At 42.5% G+C, this 16,879-nt stretch overlaps 1 protein-coding gene across 1 annotated transcript in view; it reads right to left on the reverse strand.

The window, feature by feature from the left end:
- Gria1 (glutamate ionotropic receptor AMPA type subunit 1) overlaps nt 1–16,879 on the reverse strand; it is a 133,133-nt gene that overhangs the window by 86,872 nt on the left and 29,382 nt on the right. Inside the window, exons 4-6 of the mRNA XM_090321173.1 lie at nt 14,215–14,333; nt 13,399–13,495; nt 10,239–10,343 (exon numbers count right to left, since the gene is read on the reverse strand). Coding sequence (XP_090177299.1) covers nt 10,239–10,343; nt 13,399–13,495; nt 14,215–14,333 — 321 coding nt within the window. The remainder of the gene's footprint in view (nt 1–10,238; nt 10,344–13,398; nt 13,496–14,214; nt 14,334–16,879) is intronic.

Here is a 16,879-nt window from a genome sequence, read left to right on the forward strand (position 1 = left end):
GATATTACACTTGGGGATGGAAACATATTTCTCTTCCTTTGGGAAATGGGTTAAATTATTATGCAGTACTTTGATTTTTTTTTTTTACTAAGGATTATACCAGCACTGTGATTCTATCTGAAAGTAAATCAGAGTTAGGAGTGTAGTAAAGTTTAGGATCTACTTTTCAGGAGAGGATTTCAACAGTTCTGCCAGTGAGAAATCTCCTGGGGCCAGTTAGGACTTTTGATCTCTTATTTCCTGTCTATCCACCTTCAAAGATTCTTTGAATATAGGAAATGAATCTGGATGATAGATTAGGATTTTTTTGTGAGTAAAGCTTAAAAAGGAGATGATCATAGAATCGCAAATCCAACGATATAGCTCACCCAATTATTAAGTTGAATTTATACATGGGCAGTGCTAGATTCTCTGTGAATTCACTGCTACTGACTTTTAAATCCATTTATAATCAATGTTTCAAAAAAACTTGCCTGCCAAGTGCTGGTGGACCAAATCTGTAATTGTAGCTACTCAGGAGGCTGAGGTCTGAGGACTGTGATTAGAAGCCAGCCTGCACAGAAAAGTCCCCATGGGACACTTATCTCCAGTTACCCACTCAGAAACTGGAAGTGGCGCTGAGGTAGAATGCTAGCCTTAAGTACAAAGAGGCTCAAGGACAGTCCCCAGGCCCTGAGTTCAAGCTCCACAACTGACCAAAAAAAAATAAATGCCCAAAACAAAAAACCTTAAGTTGCTTGTTGCCTGCTTTAGCAAAGGAACCAAGACAGCATTTCTTCTTCCTCCTCTCTTCCTTTTCCTCCTCTTCCTCCCCTCTTTCTCCTCTTCCTCTTCTTCCTCCCCCTCCTCCTCCTCCTTTTTTTTGAGCAATTTCTGAGGAATCAAACCGAGGGCTCCCTGCATGTTAGGCAAGCACTCTACCACTAAGCCACATTCCCAGCTCCAGATCTTCTTCTTATTCGCATTGCCTTGTGCAGAGGTCTCAGTGGGAAGTAGTTACTTGGCCTGCAACTATATTTCCCAGATGCTTTGCATCTAGTTGGATCAGATAATTGGGCTCAGGCCAATGGAAGGCAACAGAGGGGGAATTGCCTAACTCTTCTCTCACAAAAAATCTCCAGCACAATTTCCATTTTTTCACTCTCTTCCCCATCATTTGCTAAATGCTGACAGCTAAAAAAGATCCAAGTAGTGTGGGGAGCCTCTGAGCCAGAGCCCTCAGGCCAAAAACTGGGCACGGAGTTAAACAAGAACTGAATTTCCATTACATGAAACAGTTGAGATTGCAGCCCACCCATGGTTAGTACTTGGGGCTCTCTCTAAGCGCAGACATTCAAAGAATTTGGAGTGACTAACTTTTTATGTAACTTTAGCTGGATTCTGCTTGAGGTGTTCTTTCATTGAGTTTACTAGCACATTTTTTCTTTCTTATTGTCTGGCAGATTTATAGCAACATTGACTAGATTAGTATGTTTCCTGATTGCTCTGCCATTTTCAATAAGCTACCCATTCATTGGATAAAGTACTATACATTTGCATGGGCCTACTATGTATCAATACATTGTAGGCACTGAGAATATAATAAATAAAACAAATACAGTCTCTGTTTAGAGAACTGACACTTAGTGGTGCTAAGTGTCATTCATCCTGAAATTTAATTTCAATATGGTGGTATTGAGGAGGTGTGTGTGGCCTTTAGGAGGTGAGTGGGTCATGGAATCACCATTCTCATGAATGGATTTAATGCTGTCATTAGCTCCACACTCATCAATGGTGTTATTGTGGGGTTGGGTTTATTATCACAAAAGTGGTTTCTTCATATAAACCAGCTCTCTTTGTTGGGTGCCAATGGTTTATGCCTCCATAATCCTAGCTGAGATCTGAGATCTGAGATCTCAGAGTCTGAGATCTGAGATCTGAGGATCAAGGTTCAAAGCCAGCCTAGAGAAAAAAGTTTATGAGACTCTTTTTTTTTGGTGGGTCATGAGACTTGAACTCGCCAGGGCCCTGAGCTCTTCAGCTCAAGGCTACCACCCTACTCTTGAGCCAAGCCCCACTTCCCATTTTCTAGAGGTTAATTGGAGATAAGATTGTCTTAGGCCCTTTTGTGCCTGGGCTGGCTTTGAACCTTGATCCTCAGATCTCAGCCTCCTGAGTAGCTAGGAATACAGGCATGAGCCACTGCATTTTGCCCTGCTCCCTGGCTTTTCTTATTTAAAGAATACACAATGGAATTTTGACTATACTCTCCATGTTTCTCTTCACTTATCTACTCCCCTCTTTCAAGTACCCATTTCCTGTTGTTTTGTTTGCTGACCTTTTGATTTAGCCTTTCTAAGGAATTACACTAATTGAGCTTTCTCTCCAATCTATTATATTTCAATAATATATTTGCATACACTTGCATACCCTCCAAAGTATTTACTTATATATTTATAAACCAATTCCAGCTTTCACATATGAGAGAAAACAAGTAGGCTTTGTCTCTCTGGGCCTGACTTTCTTCACTTAATGTAATTTTTTTTCCAGGTCCATCCATTTATTTGCAAATGAAGCAATGCCATTCTTTCTCACAGATGAGTAAAATTTCATTATGGATATACACCATTTTGCAAAACAGTATGGATGTTCCTTCAGAACTTTAAACATCCAACCATACTATGATTCAGCAATCCCACTCACAGGCCTTTATCCAAAGATAACCAACCACAATACAATAAAGTTACCAGCACAATCATCTTCATTCCATTCCTATTTACCACAGCCAAGGTATAGGATCAATCCAGATGCCCCTCAATGGGTGAATGAACCAAACGTTCTTCCTAAGAATTCATTTCACTTGTTCATTGAAACATAAAAACCAGTCTCTCATGGTGATTGTTTGTTCATGACATGTGAAAAAGAAAAACAAGTTATGGGGGCTGAATCTGGACTGCAGGTTGAAGTTTTAAAATTTCAGTTTAGATCAATGATCCAACAGATGTGTGTCACAAAAGATAAGCCTTATGAAAAAAACATGAAATGAGATTCTGTGACAGTGGTGGGATGGTGCAGTCTCTTTTAGATACAGTGATCTGGGGCAATCGTTACATGTTTTATTTTTATTTTAGTTTTTCATTTGAACTGAGACTTGAATGCCAAAGAGAATCACAGTCCACTAAAACATGATGATGGGGATGAGTAGGTAATGCAAAAACAAGTGCTAATGTCCTGAGGAACCAGCGAACTCAAACAAGAAAACAAAAACAAAAACCTATGCCATATACAAATAAAAATGATCTGGAGAAAAAGACTCTGCCAAGGGCAGGAGATATACTGTATTTTCCTGCTGATAGGAAAGTGGGAGAAGTTTTAAGCAGAGGAGCAAAATATATTTTAGGTATCTTTGAGACAAATTTTCAGATCTCTTTGTTGTTGTTGTTGTTGTTCCTGTCAGTCATGAAGCTTGAACTCAGGGCCAGGCCTCTGTCCTTGAGCTTTTTAAGTTAAGGCTAGTGCTCTACCACTTTGAATCACAGTGCCCCGCTTCTGGATTTCTCGTAGTTCTTTGGAGACAAGAGTCTGGCTGGCTTTGAACTGTGATCCTCAGCTCTCAGCCTCCTGAGTAGCTAGGATGACAGTTATAAGCCACCAGTGTCTAGCTTTATTTTCAAATCTTACAGTGAAAGGTAATAGATATGTATTGTCTTCATAAACTCTTGTGTGGAATAGCCATTCCTTTGTACAACTACATGACAATAATATAAATTAAGATAATTTATATATATATATGTATATAAAACAGAAGATAGATAGGCAGAAAGATCTCTGCCTGGTAGGGAGTGGGTGGACAGTGATTTATGGCATGGAGTGTGGAACTGATTTGAGGACCTGGGGGGTCAGTGGATGGAGATGCTGGTTGGTTAGAGGCTGTTTTCATAGTGCTTTAATCGGATCGGTTTATCTATCAACGGACAGCCAGGACTGAGAGGAAATTTCCAAGAGGGCCTGTGAATTCTCAAAGAGCAACAGATTCTTTTAGCATTTAGAAGATGCCTTTTAGAAGCGAGATCAGCTTTCTTTTGCATCATCATGGTCTGTATCTTTGCCACATCTTTCTATTCCGGTCATGTGCAGGATCAGAGATGAGGATAATAAACTCAGGACAGACACAGCAAAGGGAATGACTAAGACTGAGTTGGAATGAGCAAGATGTCTTCAATCAGATGTAAAAACAAAAACAAAAGCCCAGGTAACAAAGGCAGTGCAGCCATAATGCTGGTCCCTGGATGCAAGGATTTGCCAGAGAATTTTCTCTCTCATTCTCCCCTGGGTGACCCTTGACAAGAATGTCTAATCCTATCTGAATTTTTTTTTGCCAGTCCTAGGCTTGAGCTCAGGGCCTGAGCACTGTCCTTGGGCTTTCTCAAGGCTAGAACCCTATCACTTAAGCCACAGTAGCACTTTCAGCTTTCTCTATGTATGTGGTACCGAGAAATTGAACCCAGGTCTTCCTACCTGAATTGTAACCAGATGTTCAGTTGTCAGTCCCCAGGAAATCTCGATGTGGGGATTTCCTAGGATCTAGTTTCCATGGAGCCAGGACTGTCCTAGCATCTAAGGCTTCGAAACTTTACGATGGATAAATCCCTGCGCTTGTGTTTCTGGGGATGTCAACTTATATCCAGACATATACATTCAGTAGATGGCAGGCTGGAAACTTCAAACTGGGATCAAATACCTTCATTACTATGACACACATCAGGTGAAGCTCTGTTATATTTACCGAAGCCAGCCCAACTAGGTCACCCTAAAAAAAAATCTGAGAAATGACTGCTTTAGGAGGTCAGGCAAAAGGCCTCCAAAGGCACAGATATGGAGGAATTGATTTTCTAGAAGTCACATCCCCTCTGAACAAAGAGTGCGTAAGACCACATTTGAAGAAAGGATTTCGTGGTGGAAAGGTTCGTATTAAAAACAACAACTAAAACCAGCCTCAGGATGGGAAAGATAAAGCACCAGTGTTTGCTTGTGGATTTGTTTTCTTTTCTTCTTCAGGTTACTGTGTGAATGGCTTGCTGATTTATCTATTCCAGGGGCTTGAGCAGCCTGACTCACTCAGAGTCAATGCCAACATCAAAGGGGAACAAGCCAAACAGGCAAACGTGGGCTGTATGTCCACTGCAGGCAAAGTGTTGCTCTTCTAACTCTCTTACTAAGTAGATTCAGGTGCTGCCACCTGATTCATGCAGCCATTCTGTGAAGCAGAGGGATATTATCTGTTCTCTCTTTCCTCTTTTCCCCTCCCCTCCCCTCCCCTCCCCTTCCCTTCCCCTCTTCTCTCAGTCTCTGTCTCCCTCCCTGTCTCAGATCACACTAGGAAAGACTCTGCTGTTCTTCCATTCTTCCCATCTCAGTCTTATTGCAGGGGTATGCATCTGGTATCATTAGCCAGATTATGGACTTAAAGCTCAGGAAGGCTAAATCATGGTCAAATCATGTCCCTATTACAGTCAGACAGAGACTTCACTTGTAGTCTTTTCTCTTTCCAAGGCACCTTGCCTATTCAGCATCGAACTTTGACGAAAATGTGCAAGTCACTGAACCTCATCTCTTTTTTTTCTCTCAAAAAAGTTAAGTATCAGGGTCTGGAAGGTGGAATCTGCATTAAAAAAAACCCCAAACCTTTTTTTTTTTTTATAAATGCTGGAACTGGGATTTGAACTCAGGACTTCCGTGCTGTTTTATATTCAAGACTAGTGTTCTACCACGAGAGCCATAGTTCCTCTTTTGACTTGCTATAGGAATCTGTGTTTTTGTAATCAAGGCTTCAGATAATTTTTTCTATTGGCTGAGAACCATTGCTATTATATTGCGTTAGATAGGATTCGTATTATATTGTATATAGTATTAGTATTATCTTGTACTATATAGTAGTAATATTACAGGGTATTATATTAATACTACATGATATTAATATTATGTAATGCTAATATTATTAGTGTTATCATGCCTCTACTTCTTGAAGATAAGGTCTTAAGGAGATGAGAAATCTCCTTGGATCTTGGATCTCTTGAATAGGTTTCCACACCACCCCCTCCATCCCTCGAGAGCATTAGTGGGGGAAGGTCACAGCAAAAGCAATTTGCCTGCTGGAGGTGTCTAACTATACCTTCACAATAAGGTCCCAATAGAGGAACAATGTGGCTAGGGGAGTGAGGTTGGTAAAAATATGACTACACGGAAATTACCAGAATCTAAGATGTCAGAATTGAGAGAATCAGGGGTCACACAGCCTGACCTCTGTCACAGAGATGTCCGCATAGTTAGAGAAGGACCATCGGGCTAGAACTCGTGGTGTGTCCCCAATCACGCTATTGCTCATATATAGGAAAGGACATGAGCCAGGTACTGGTGGCTCACACCCGGAATTCTATTTACTTGCTTATTCAGGAGGCAGAGAATGGAGGATCGTCATTTGAAGCCATCCCAGAAAAGAAAACACAGACAAAAACAACAAAAACTAGAAGATAGTGCCTCGATCTTGATTTCAAGGCCCAGTACTTACATGTGGACACATAAAATATGGTTTTATGTTAAAGTATTCTAGTACCCCAGTGAGGAAAATACAGATCAGCATTTATGTGCACAGATATGTATACACGTGTATAGGTGTGTACACATGTGTGCATGCATACATGTAGATATCCATGTGTATGTGTGCGTGCATCATATATTTTTGATTTTAAATTAATTAATTAAATTTAATTTAGACTTAGTCAACTAAGATTAATTCCAAGTTAAAATTTAATTTTAATTGAAAGAATATTTTTTCATTTGTTTTTAATTGCTTTCTTTTTGAGACTGAATCCCCCTTCATAATCCAGTTGGCCTCAATTTCATGATCTTCCCATCTCACCCTCCAAATCGTGCCACCTCACCCACTGGCTCAACAGTTATGTTTTAATTGGGACAGCTCAACAGTTGTTTGTGTACTATACAGAAATAACAAATCTCTCTGGGAGAGAGTAAGAGAAGGGGTGACATTGTCCAAAATGAAATGTACTCTCTAGCTGACTTACCTAACTGGAACCCCTCTGTATATTACCTTTATAATAACAATAAAAACATTTTTAAATTAAAAAAAAACCTGGAATGAAAGAAGTAACCATTTGTGCCACTGGAAGAAATACTTAGAAAGATCTATCCATCAAGATCTATCTATCTGTCTATCTGTCTATGTATCTATGTATCTATCTATCTATCTATCTATGTATCTATGTATCTATGTATGTATGTATGTATCTATCTATCTATCTATCTATCTATCTATCTATCTATCTATCTATCCTTTGTATCCAAAGGTGGGGGTGGGGGGAGGGGGGTCTCCTGGCCTCAGCATCTGAAGGGAAGGTGAGTCTGGGCAGGAGGTCACGTGACTGTTGTCCCTGCCAGGGGGGCAGCCACATTCTCCCTGCCGGTCCTCTCTGCTCTCTGTCATCAGAACCGACCTCATCATGTCGCTCTGATCCACTCAGCCATGGTGAGTGGCAGAATGAGCCAGAGCTGGGGGTTTCATGACCCCAAACAAGGGCTTTCTTTTGTCAACAGCTCACTAAGAACTTAGGTAGCCTCTCTGCCTCAGTTTATCTAACCAGAAAGGGACTAGAAACACTAGGAAGGGGGGTAAACAAGCCAGTGTGTGTGTGTGTGTGTGTGTGTGTGTGTGTGTGTGTGTGTGTGTGTGTGTGTGTGTGTGTGTGTTGTGGGGCTTGAACTCAGGGCCTGAGTGCTGGTCCTGAGCTTTTCTGCTTGAAGCTATCATTTTATCACTTGGAGCCAAAGCTCCACTTCCAGCTGTTTTGACGGTTCAAGAGTCTCATGGACTTTCCTGCCCTGAATTGGCTTTGAACCGTGATCCTCGGATCTCAGCCTTCTGAATAACTAGGATTCCAGGTGTGAGCTACCTGGCACTTAAGTCATTGTGATAGTCACCAGAGGCTAGCCACCTGACTTTTCGTCCTGTGCTGTAGATGTGAAGAGCCACATGACAGAACCCAGATGAGGCCCTAATCCAAGCATGAGCTGCTTCTCATGTTCAAGATGTGGAAACTGAGGCTTCTAAGAACTGAATAACCAAGAGACATCGTCTCTATCAGAAAAAAAATAAATTCAGGGCTAATCAAAACAACTTGATAATTTCTGGAAGAATATCTTTCACATAGTGGGTTTTATTTTGTAGACAGACAGACAGAAAAATGGACAGATGGTGTCTTCGTGCAATCATTATGTCAGCATTTGGAATGTCACTCAGTGACATGGAGTGACATGGTGGAATGACACACCTAGCATGTATAAAGTCCCAGGTTCTATCCTCCATACCATAAATCAGAAATAAAATAGATAGATAAATATATAAAGTTTGCATCTTAGCTCAGGGCAATGTATTGAATTGCAAGATGATGATGATGACGATGATGGCTGTTGTTGATAATGATGGTGGTTATGGTGTTGGTGAAGATGATGATGGATGATGGTGTGTACGTGTGTATGTGTGTTTTGTGATAAGCCCTTGTTTGCAATCATTCGCTATAGCCATGTGAAGAATCTAACAGATCCTTGATAAAGGGGAGAACTTGAGACGGTTTAGGAAGAAAGGAGATGAGCCTCAAACAACAAAGTAGAGAAGATGGGCTCAGGGAGTAGAACATGGATTCACAGAACCATCTGGAAGAATCTCTTGTGGTGGTAGAAATGCTCTGGGGTTTGTGTTTTCTGGTATGAACGTCCCTTCTCCCTCCCTCCCTCCCTCCCTCCCTCCCTCCCTCCCTCCCTTCCTTCCTTCCTTCCTTCCTTCTTTCCTTCCTTCCTCCATTCCTCCCTTCCTCCTTCCTTCCTTTTTATAGCTGTAGAGCATAAATGATATGTGCCCCACGGGCGCCAACGTTTAAATTCTTACATATGTACAGTTAAATTTAACTAGTCCCACGTGGCTAGCGGCAAGTGCAGATTCCTCAGCACAGACACTGAATGCATTGTGTTTGAAATACAGTATCAACTTCCAATGTGTCTACAATTGAGCCCGTCATAGACATCTCCATGCTTTTAATGACCTTATATTGTCAGTATTGCCACAATGTTCTCCATTTACCTGGTGAGAAAGCGAAGCCACCAAGTACCTGGGTAATAATCACATGTCCAGATTAGTAAATAGGAAAACCAGGTTTCCATTCCAGGGTCCCAGAACCATTCTCACCCATCACCCCTGACTAGCTCTACATCCCTACACTATGAGGAGGGAGCAGACCCCCCAAAGAAAGCCCACGGGGGGAAATCAAGGCTACTATGAGAAGCAGAAAGTCCAGGAAGAGGTTTCCTTGGAGAATGACCTCTGTTGAGGGCTGAAGATTGAGACCACAAAGTTAAAAGACCTGGTTGTTATTGTTGTTGTCTCCTTTTGTTTTTGTGAGTTTATCTATCTTTGGGAGGATAAGTGGGGCACAGAGGAAAGGTGGGATGAAAGGTGAATAAACACAGTGGTGGAACTCGCTAGATATTATGTGGGAAGTGAGGTACGCAACTTGTAGGGGGGGATGGGACAGAAAAAAAACTGGGAGAGAGTGAGAAGCAAGTGGAAAGAATATGCATGAAATATGATATGGAGTGGAGAAAGGAAGGAGGTGAGGTCAACTATTGAGTCAGAGAAATCGGCAGAGAAAAAACAAGGTATCACATTTGCTCTGACATTATTCTGAACCTTATCCCATGGATTTGCAAATTCTTTAAAAGTTTTAGTAGGTATGCACATTCCATGTTAAAGTAATTCATTAATTCCGTGCCACTCCTGGGCTTGAACTTAGAGTCTGGGCTCTAGTCTCTGAGCTTTTTCACTCAAGGCTAGCATTCTACCACTTTTGCTACTTCTGGCTTTTTGGTGGCTGGGAGAGATTAAAGGCTCAAGGACTTTCTTGTTCCAGGCTGGCTTTGAACCATGATTCCTTCAGATCTCAGCTTTCAACATGTTTTTTTTTTTTTTCTAGTTTTTGAGTTTTCACCAGCATTCTGAGTGAAAATGAAGGGGGGGGCTCCTCTTTTGTATTTTGCAGAAAGAACAGGATTTCCTCAAATTCCTAGTTATCTCACGCTGTAAGTCTCTTCTAGAACCCACAATGCCCGAGTCTCTTTTCACTGATTGGATCCAGGAAAGGTGGCTTCACAGGGTCGTTGCCTGAGCTCCGTGGAAGCATGCAAGTACTTGCCTTTCGAATACCATCATGCTTCATCTCAATCACATGGAGGGTGTAGTTGGTCCGGCGTCCTTTCTCATTGAACTGCACATTTCCTGTTAAACCTTCAAACCTCACCTGCAAAACAGAACCCAAATGACAAACCATGGAATCAGAAGTGGTGCTTCATATTTGTTCATTTTCTGCTGATCCCTGAGACCATCACCTGGACCGCCCTTCCCATACCCTTATAATGTCTTGGATTCTATGTGAAAATGGCCCCTTCATTCTTTTGTAAGGTGAGCGATGGGAGAAAATCCCCGGAAATCTAAAGACTTGGGTTGGATTTCAGTTTGTCCATTAATAGCCACGTGACTTGCAACAACTCCCCTTTTTCTTTTGCTTTTTTTCCTTTGGCAGTTCTGGGGCTTGAACTCAAGGCCTTGGCACTGTCCTTGAGCTTTCTCACTCTACCCTTGAGCCACAGCACCACCTCATGCCTTTTCTGGGTATGTGGTACCAAGGAATCAAACCCAGGGCTTTGTGCATGGTAGGCAAGCACGCTTACCACTAAGCTATGCACCTGGCTCATAGCTCCTCTTTTTTAAACCTCCAGTTTTCAAAGTTCCATCCCTGCCTACTTCAAATGACCCAGCGAAGGTAAATGTACTATAGAATAAGGAGAGCACTGGAGAAAGAGTCGTGTTCCAATCAGAGCATGCAGAGGGTTCCATTATAGAAGCCTCAGTCACTTGAAAATAGAATTTGTAGTGGAACTTCTTTGCTCTGCTTGCGTCAGATCAGACTTTTAATAGATTAATAGTTTCAAGTTTAAGTTAACAATAAGCACGAATATGTGAAAATGGAGCTAAAAAATTGAGGGAATGGTAGGTGGGCTTGAGAGAGGTGAGAGAATAAAGAAAGGGGAGACATGGACGAAGATACATTGTTCTCATAAACTGACAGGTGGAACGGCAAGTGCTTTGTACAACTATTCAAAGATCATAAATTAGTAAATAAAACAATCAAGCAAAATAATGCAAATATTTTAAAAAAACAGATCAAGATGTATATCCAAGAGATTTAGGGCTCAGCCTATTGATTGTAGGTGATCAAATAATCATATCCATTTCCACTCATTCACTGAAGACAAGAGTAGCTGTGCATGGAATCCATAGAGACAAAAGGTAAGAAACCATATTTTCTTATGCTGACCCACTGTGTATTGTCCTCAGATTCTTCTTGTCCCTGACCACGAAGACAAATACAAATACAAATTCTACCCTGTAACCTAGCAGTGTTCATTTTTTTTTTGTGCCCTGACTACAAATAGCTTACAAGGAAGCCTTACAGAATGTTACCTTTTTTTTTTTCAGAGAGTGATCAGTCTTATACCTTTGGGAAATATTAGAATTGATGTGTGTGTGTGTGTGTGTGTGTGTGTGTGTGTGTGTGTGTGTGTGAGGGGGGGAGGGAGGGAGAAAGACAGAGAATGTGTGTGTGGTCACACATGATTGTAAGTGTGCCCCTCTTATCACCTTCTGGCTTGAAGTCTCAGTGGAGAGACCATGACAAGCCCCAAACCACTGAGCAAATTATACAACAAGCATTTTCACTTTCTCAGGTGAAAGCTGGAGTTATCTCCTGCTCTGGAAAAACAAAAAATCTGAGCTGGACTTGCATTTTTTATTTTTCAGAAGGGAAACAGAGCAGAGATCCTATGCCAAAGAATAAAGGTCAAGAAGTCATTCCAAACCATCGGCAGGTCCTTCATTTTCTTTCCTGATTGGTCATCTCTTGGCCACATTGAGCTCTCCCATTGGTTTGGGGTCAATGTAGAGTTGCCATGTTGGTGGGTTTCACTTTAAGGCAACTTAAACCAGCAGAATAGGGTAGATGGGTAGTGAGACTGGAGAGTAATTTCATTTGCCCAAACAGAAAGTAGTGTTGTTAAGAAGCTGGAAGTGGTACTGTGGCTCCAGTGCTCCAGTGCTAGCCTTGATAGTCCCCAGGCTGTGAATTCATGGCCCAGGACTGGGGCGGGGGAGGCGGGCGGAGAGTTGCATGGATGGATGGATGGATGGACTTTCCCGCCCAGACTGGCTTTGAACTGTTGGTACCCAGGTTCATAAGGAATCTTCACGTGAGACAATAACTTGCTTTTTGGCCCCAGTCTCAAGTATAGGAGCAGATATCACTCAGACATATTAGAACAACAAACAGCATAATCACTCTAGGACTTAGTTTCATCAAGTGTATCACAGAACCAATTAGAGTTCATTATGTCAAGTTTGCTTTAAGGACTTAAATGAGATATTTTTAACATCAGTCCTAGGCCCCTGGCAAATGTTCAAAACCACTAACTGCTGTCATTATGATTATCAGTAACGATTCTACCATTAACTACGGTTACCCCAGGACTGAAGCAATTTCGTAATTCAAAGGCAACGCGGGGGCAGAAAAATCTATGTGACTCTTGTTTCTCTATGTGATCAGAAAAATAAATTTTTTTTAAAAGGACACAAATGGAGAGATATTCAGGTGGTTGAGCCCCATCTTTGAACAGAAAAAGACAAGCAAGAATACAAGGCCTTAAGATTAGGCTCCATTATCAGCATACACAAAGTGGAAAACCTCAGGAGTTTGGCCTAGTGGTAGAGTGCTTGCCTAGCACGCACGAAGACCCAGGTTTGATTCCTTGGTACCACATACATAGAAAAAAGCTGGAAGTGGTGCTGTGGCTCAAGTGGTAGAGCTCTAGCCTTGAGAAAAAAAAATCCAAGGACAATGCTCAGGCCATGTGTTCAAGCCCCAGAACTGGCGAAAAGAAAAGAAACCGTCAGGAGAAAGAGCAGTTGGAGTAAGGCAGTCTAATGGGATTGTTGTTGAAAACAGTGAGAATACTCCCACATTGCCTGAGTGTTTGTGGAGGATGAGAAACTTGACCATGGGGTTGCAGATAAGATCTTGCTATACAGACATAACAGGTTTCTTTGCTAACATGATATTTTACATGGAAAAACATGGCTAGGCTTAGGCTGAGCTTTAAGAACATAGCTAGAGTTTAGTCAGCAAAGAATCTTGGTCTACAAGTCCGTACGGATACGCCCTCTATCACCAGAATTGGATGCAGAAAAAATAGCCAAGGGGTGGTAACTGAGATATCTCAGCACCAAAGTGTTCGTAACTTTACTGCCTTGAGGTGAATCGTCCCTCTGCCCTCTCCAGGGTCTGCACTGGTCGTGAGGCCTCTCAGCAAAGACCCCTTGCTTTTCCTCATTTTCCTTGATCTTAGACAGAATAAATCTCACGACACAAAGGAGCTTCTAATTTTCTTCTCGAATCACAATGGGAAGAAAACTCTCAGCTCCAGCTATTTCATACCATTGCCTTGAGATTTAAAGAACTGCATATGCATTAGTCTGTTTAAATTCTGACGCTTAGGAGAAGCCAATGGAGGAAACAATTCTAAAAGGAGTCCAAGAACTTTCCTTATTGAACTGAGTGGAGCCAGGGCTCAAATCCATCTCTTCTCTTTCCTAAATCCCATCCCAGTGTGCTTGGGATAATTCCTTTCTCTCTCTGGCTCAAGATAAGTCTCCTCTTCTTTCTTCTTCTCGTTTTCTTCCCCTCAGTGAGCTCTGTGTGCCTCCATCTGTGTGCTGGCTGAGAGTTTGCTCTCCCCACTCACTAAACCCTTTTCTGCTTGAACTGTATGGCAGTTCCCTTACATGGAACCTTACAATGAGTATTTAGGACAAGATTTCTGAACTTGAGGTTTGGGGCTGGGTTTCTAGACTGCTCCCCCACCCCCATTCTTAGTCCATGTGTGTACACATGCGTATATTTCTGAGCAACAAGGATATTCAAAGATTTTCCTTTCCTTCATTCTATCTTTCAAGGTCCATGACTGCCTCTATGTCTTTTCACAAGTGCTTACTGCACTGGAGAGATTTGACTCTTTTCTGCCCACCAGAAACACATATATGTCTTTCCCCTCTCTCCATACCTCCCACCTCCTTCCTGGAATGCTCTGAACTTCCAGGATGTGGGCTTAATAATATTCTGAACAGCTCCCCGGGTGGCAGGCTGGGGCAGACCAACTGGTTGATTATCTTCATTCTGTTGCTAGGAAAATTATAGTGGGTGAGGGTGAGAGGTGCGGGTACACTGTCCTGGGGACCTAGGCCTTAGTGCTAGGGGCTCCCCTGGGGGTTGGGCCTTTGAGGTTGCAGAGCAGTCAAGTATAAGGAATGTGTTCACTAAGTGTGGGTCTGGGAATCTGTTTTACCACAGGCCAGCTGTATACATTTGGGGCTGTTCTGCAGTTCAGTTCCTCGGAATTGGTAAAACACAATGAATAAAAAACGAGTTTCTTCGCAGTGCCAGATTGAGGATTCAGTGAGAGAATGCGGTGCAAAGGCTTAGAGCCTTTTATATAGAATGCTTTTTTAACACCTTATAGTTCTTATTGCCTTTGTTTTTATTTTAGAATTTGACTACTTGTGCGTTCACCTTCAAGGAAGATTTCCAGGCACAGCTCTTGGACAGGCATTGATTGGATCACAAAGTAATCTCTATGTGTGTGAGAAGGATTCTTTCTTGAGAGTCCCCAACTCCCTATAGTTTGACCTATAAATATGGATCCTTCAAGCCTTGGGTTCCAAGGACTGGATGTTAACCAGGATCCACTCAGCACCTTTGTACAAAGTTGCTCTACCAGTGGGGTTCATATTGCAAGAAATGACCTACAAGGTAAACTGTCTGAGTGTCCCTAGGATGGACTTGCATTTCTTCTCACTTGAACCAACAATTTGAAAAAAAAATCACTAAAAGTTAGTTGTAAGCAACAGTCTTATGGCCAATCTGGCTTGTGTCTTTCCCCCGTCCCGTCCTGGGGTTTGAACTCAGGGTCTGGGCATTGGCCCTGAACTTCCTTTGTTCAAGGCTAGCACTCCACCCACTTGAGCCACAGAACCCCTTTAGGCCTTTTCTGTTTAAGTGGTTTTGAGGAATGAAACCTAGGGCTTCATGAATGCTAGGCAAGCACTTTACCTCTAAGTAAATTCCAGCCCATGCTTGGACTTTTCGTTATGGAGACTGAAGGGAGTCTATTGTGGGCAGCCTTGATATTTTTTTTCTTGTTTTGGTTTTTGTTTTGTTTTAAACGGAGTGCTGTTGTTCAGCATTCAGGCAGAGTTCAGGCTGATGATAATAAAAAGCAGGCACATACATGTCCTGGGCTCTAGAATAAAATTAAAGAGGCTATTCTTACTTGGACTTAGGACAACTGTTTCCTCTTGAATCCCACAAGGGACAGAAGCAGAAAGTGAATATACATTACCACCAGAAGGATGTGAGGCAGATCATAAGAAAAATAAAGCTGGCCAGGCACCAGTGACTCATGCCTGTAAATCCTAGCTACTTAGGAGGTTGAGATCTGAGGATAGCAGTTCAAAGCCAGTCCAGACATGAAAGTCCATGGGACTCTTATCTCCTATGAACCACCAGAAAGCCAGAAGTGGTGCTATGGCTCAAGGGGTAGGGCGCTAGGCCTGAGCTGAGGAACTCAGGGATAGTGCCCAGGCCCAGAGTTCAAGTCCCATAACCAAAAATAAAATAAAATAAAATAAAACAGGACTCTCAAGAGTTCTTTGGGTCAGCTGAGACTTGGGAGCCTGTCTCTCTCATCCTTCTCCCTCTTATGGATAAAAGTAAAGGAGGTTCTCAGCTGAATATTTCAAGGTGGCTCCAAGAGACTTGGAGCCCGGAAGTCCCGCCTCCTGGTTGAGAGTCCAGATGTCCCGCCCCCTGGCATGGGGCCTGATAGGTCCCACCTATTGATTTGGAGCCTGGATGCCCCGCCTTCTAGAATAGAGCCCGGATGTCCTGCCCCTGACATGGAGCCCAGCTCTTCCTTCCTTTGGTAGGAGCTGGGGGGGGGGGGGCAAATGCAAATCCCTGGGCCAGTTGAAACCCCAATCACATTGCAAACAGCATCTGTCTGGACAGTCAGGTCTGGAATGGTTTCTCTTAAATAAGCTGGGGAGAAGAGAGGGTAGGCAATCATTCTGGAAATTACCTTGTGTCAGCCACCACCACCTTCCAACCTGAGGCCTGCTTGCATGGAGACTGGGGAGGCTAGCCATGGCTGCTAAGGGGCCTTCTTAGCCTGCTCTTGCTTTATTGTATTCCAAAAGACAAAACCACAAAAGCACTTCATCAGGGTGGAGTGGGAGCTTGTGAGGTTCTTTCTAGCTCCTATCTCCAGGCAGTGAACATTGCCAGAATTGTGCATATGTGGTTGAGAGACTAATGGGAATACTTAATACATTTTGCTCTACATTTCTCCCTCATTAGGAAAAGTCTTCTTTTTCCCGGGAGTCCCAATTGACCTTCTGTTGAATGAAGTCTTAAAAATAGAGTTAGTCTTACCTAGACAACTCCATAAACTGAGGACAATAGGCCCGGAGAGACATTTACACCAAAATATCTCACCCACATGCCAGATGCTCTCCCTCCCTCCCCCCACCTCCCTCCCATCAGGAGCCAGCAGAGGCCCTAATACAGTGCAGGCAGATTGAGAATCTCAGCCTAGATTTAAGATTCTTCTACAGACTCCTAGAAACTTCTGGGAGTGAGAAAGCAACGGGAAAGTCTCCAGAACCTTCTCA

This window comes from Megascapheus bottae, chromosome 29 (assembly GCF_031878675.1).
Source record: "Megascapheus bottae isolate mThoBot1 chromosome 29, mThoBot2.hap1, whole genome shotgun sequence".
Classification (NCBI taxonomy): domain Eukaryota; kingdom Metazoa; phylum Chordata; class Mammalia; order Rodentia; family Geomyidae; genus Megascapheus; species Megascapheus bottae.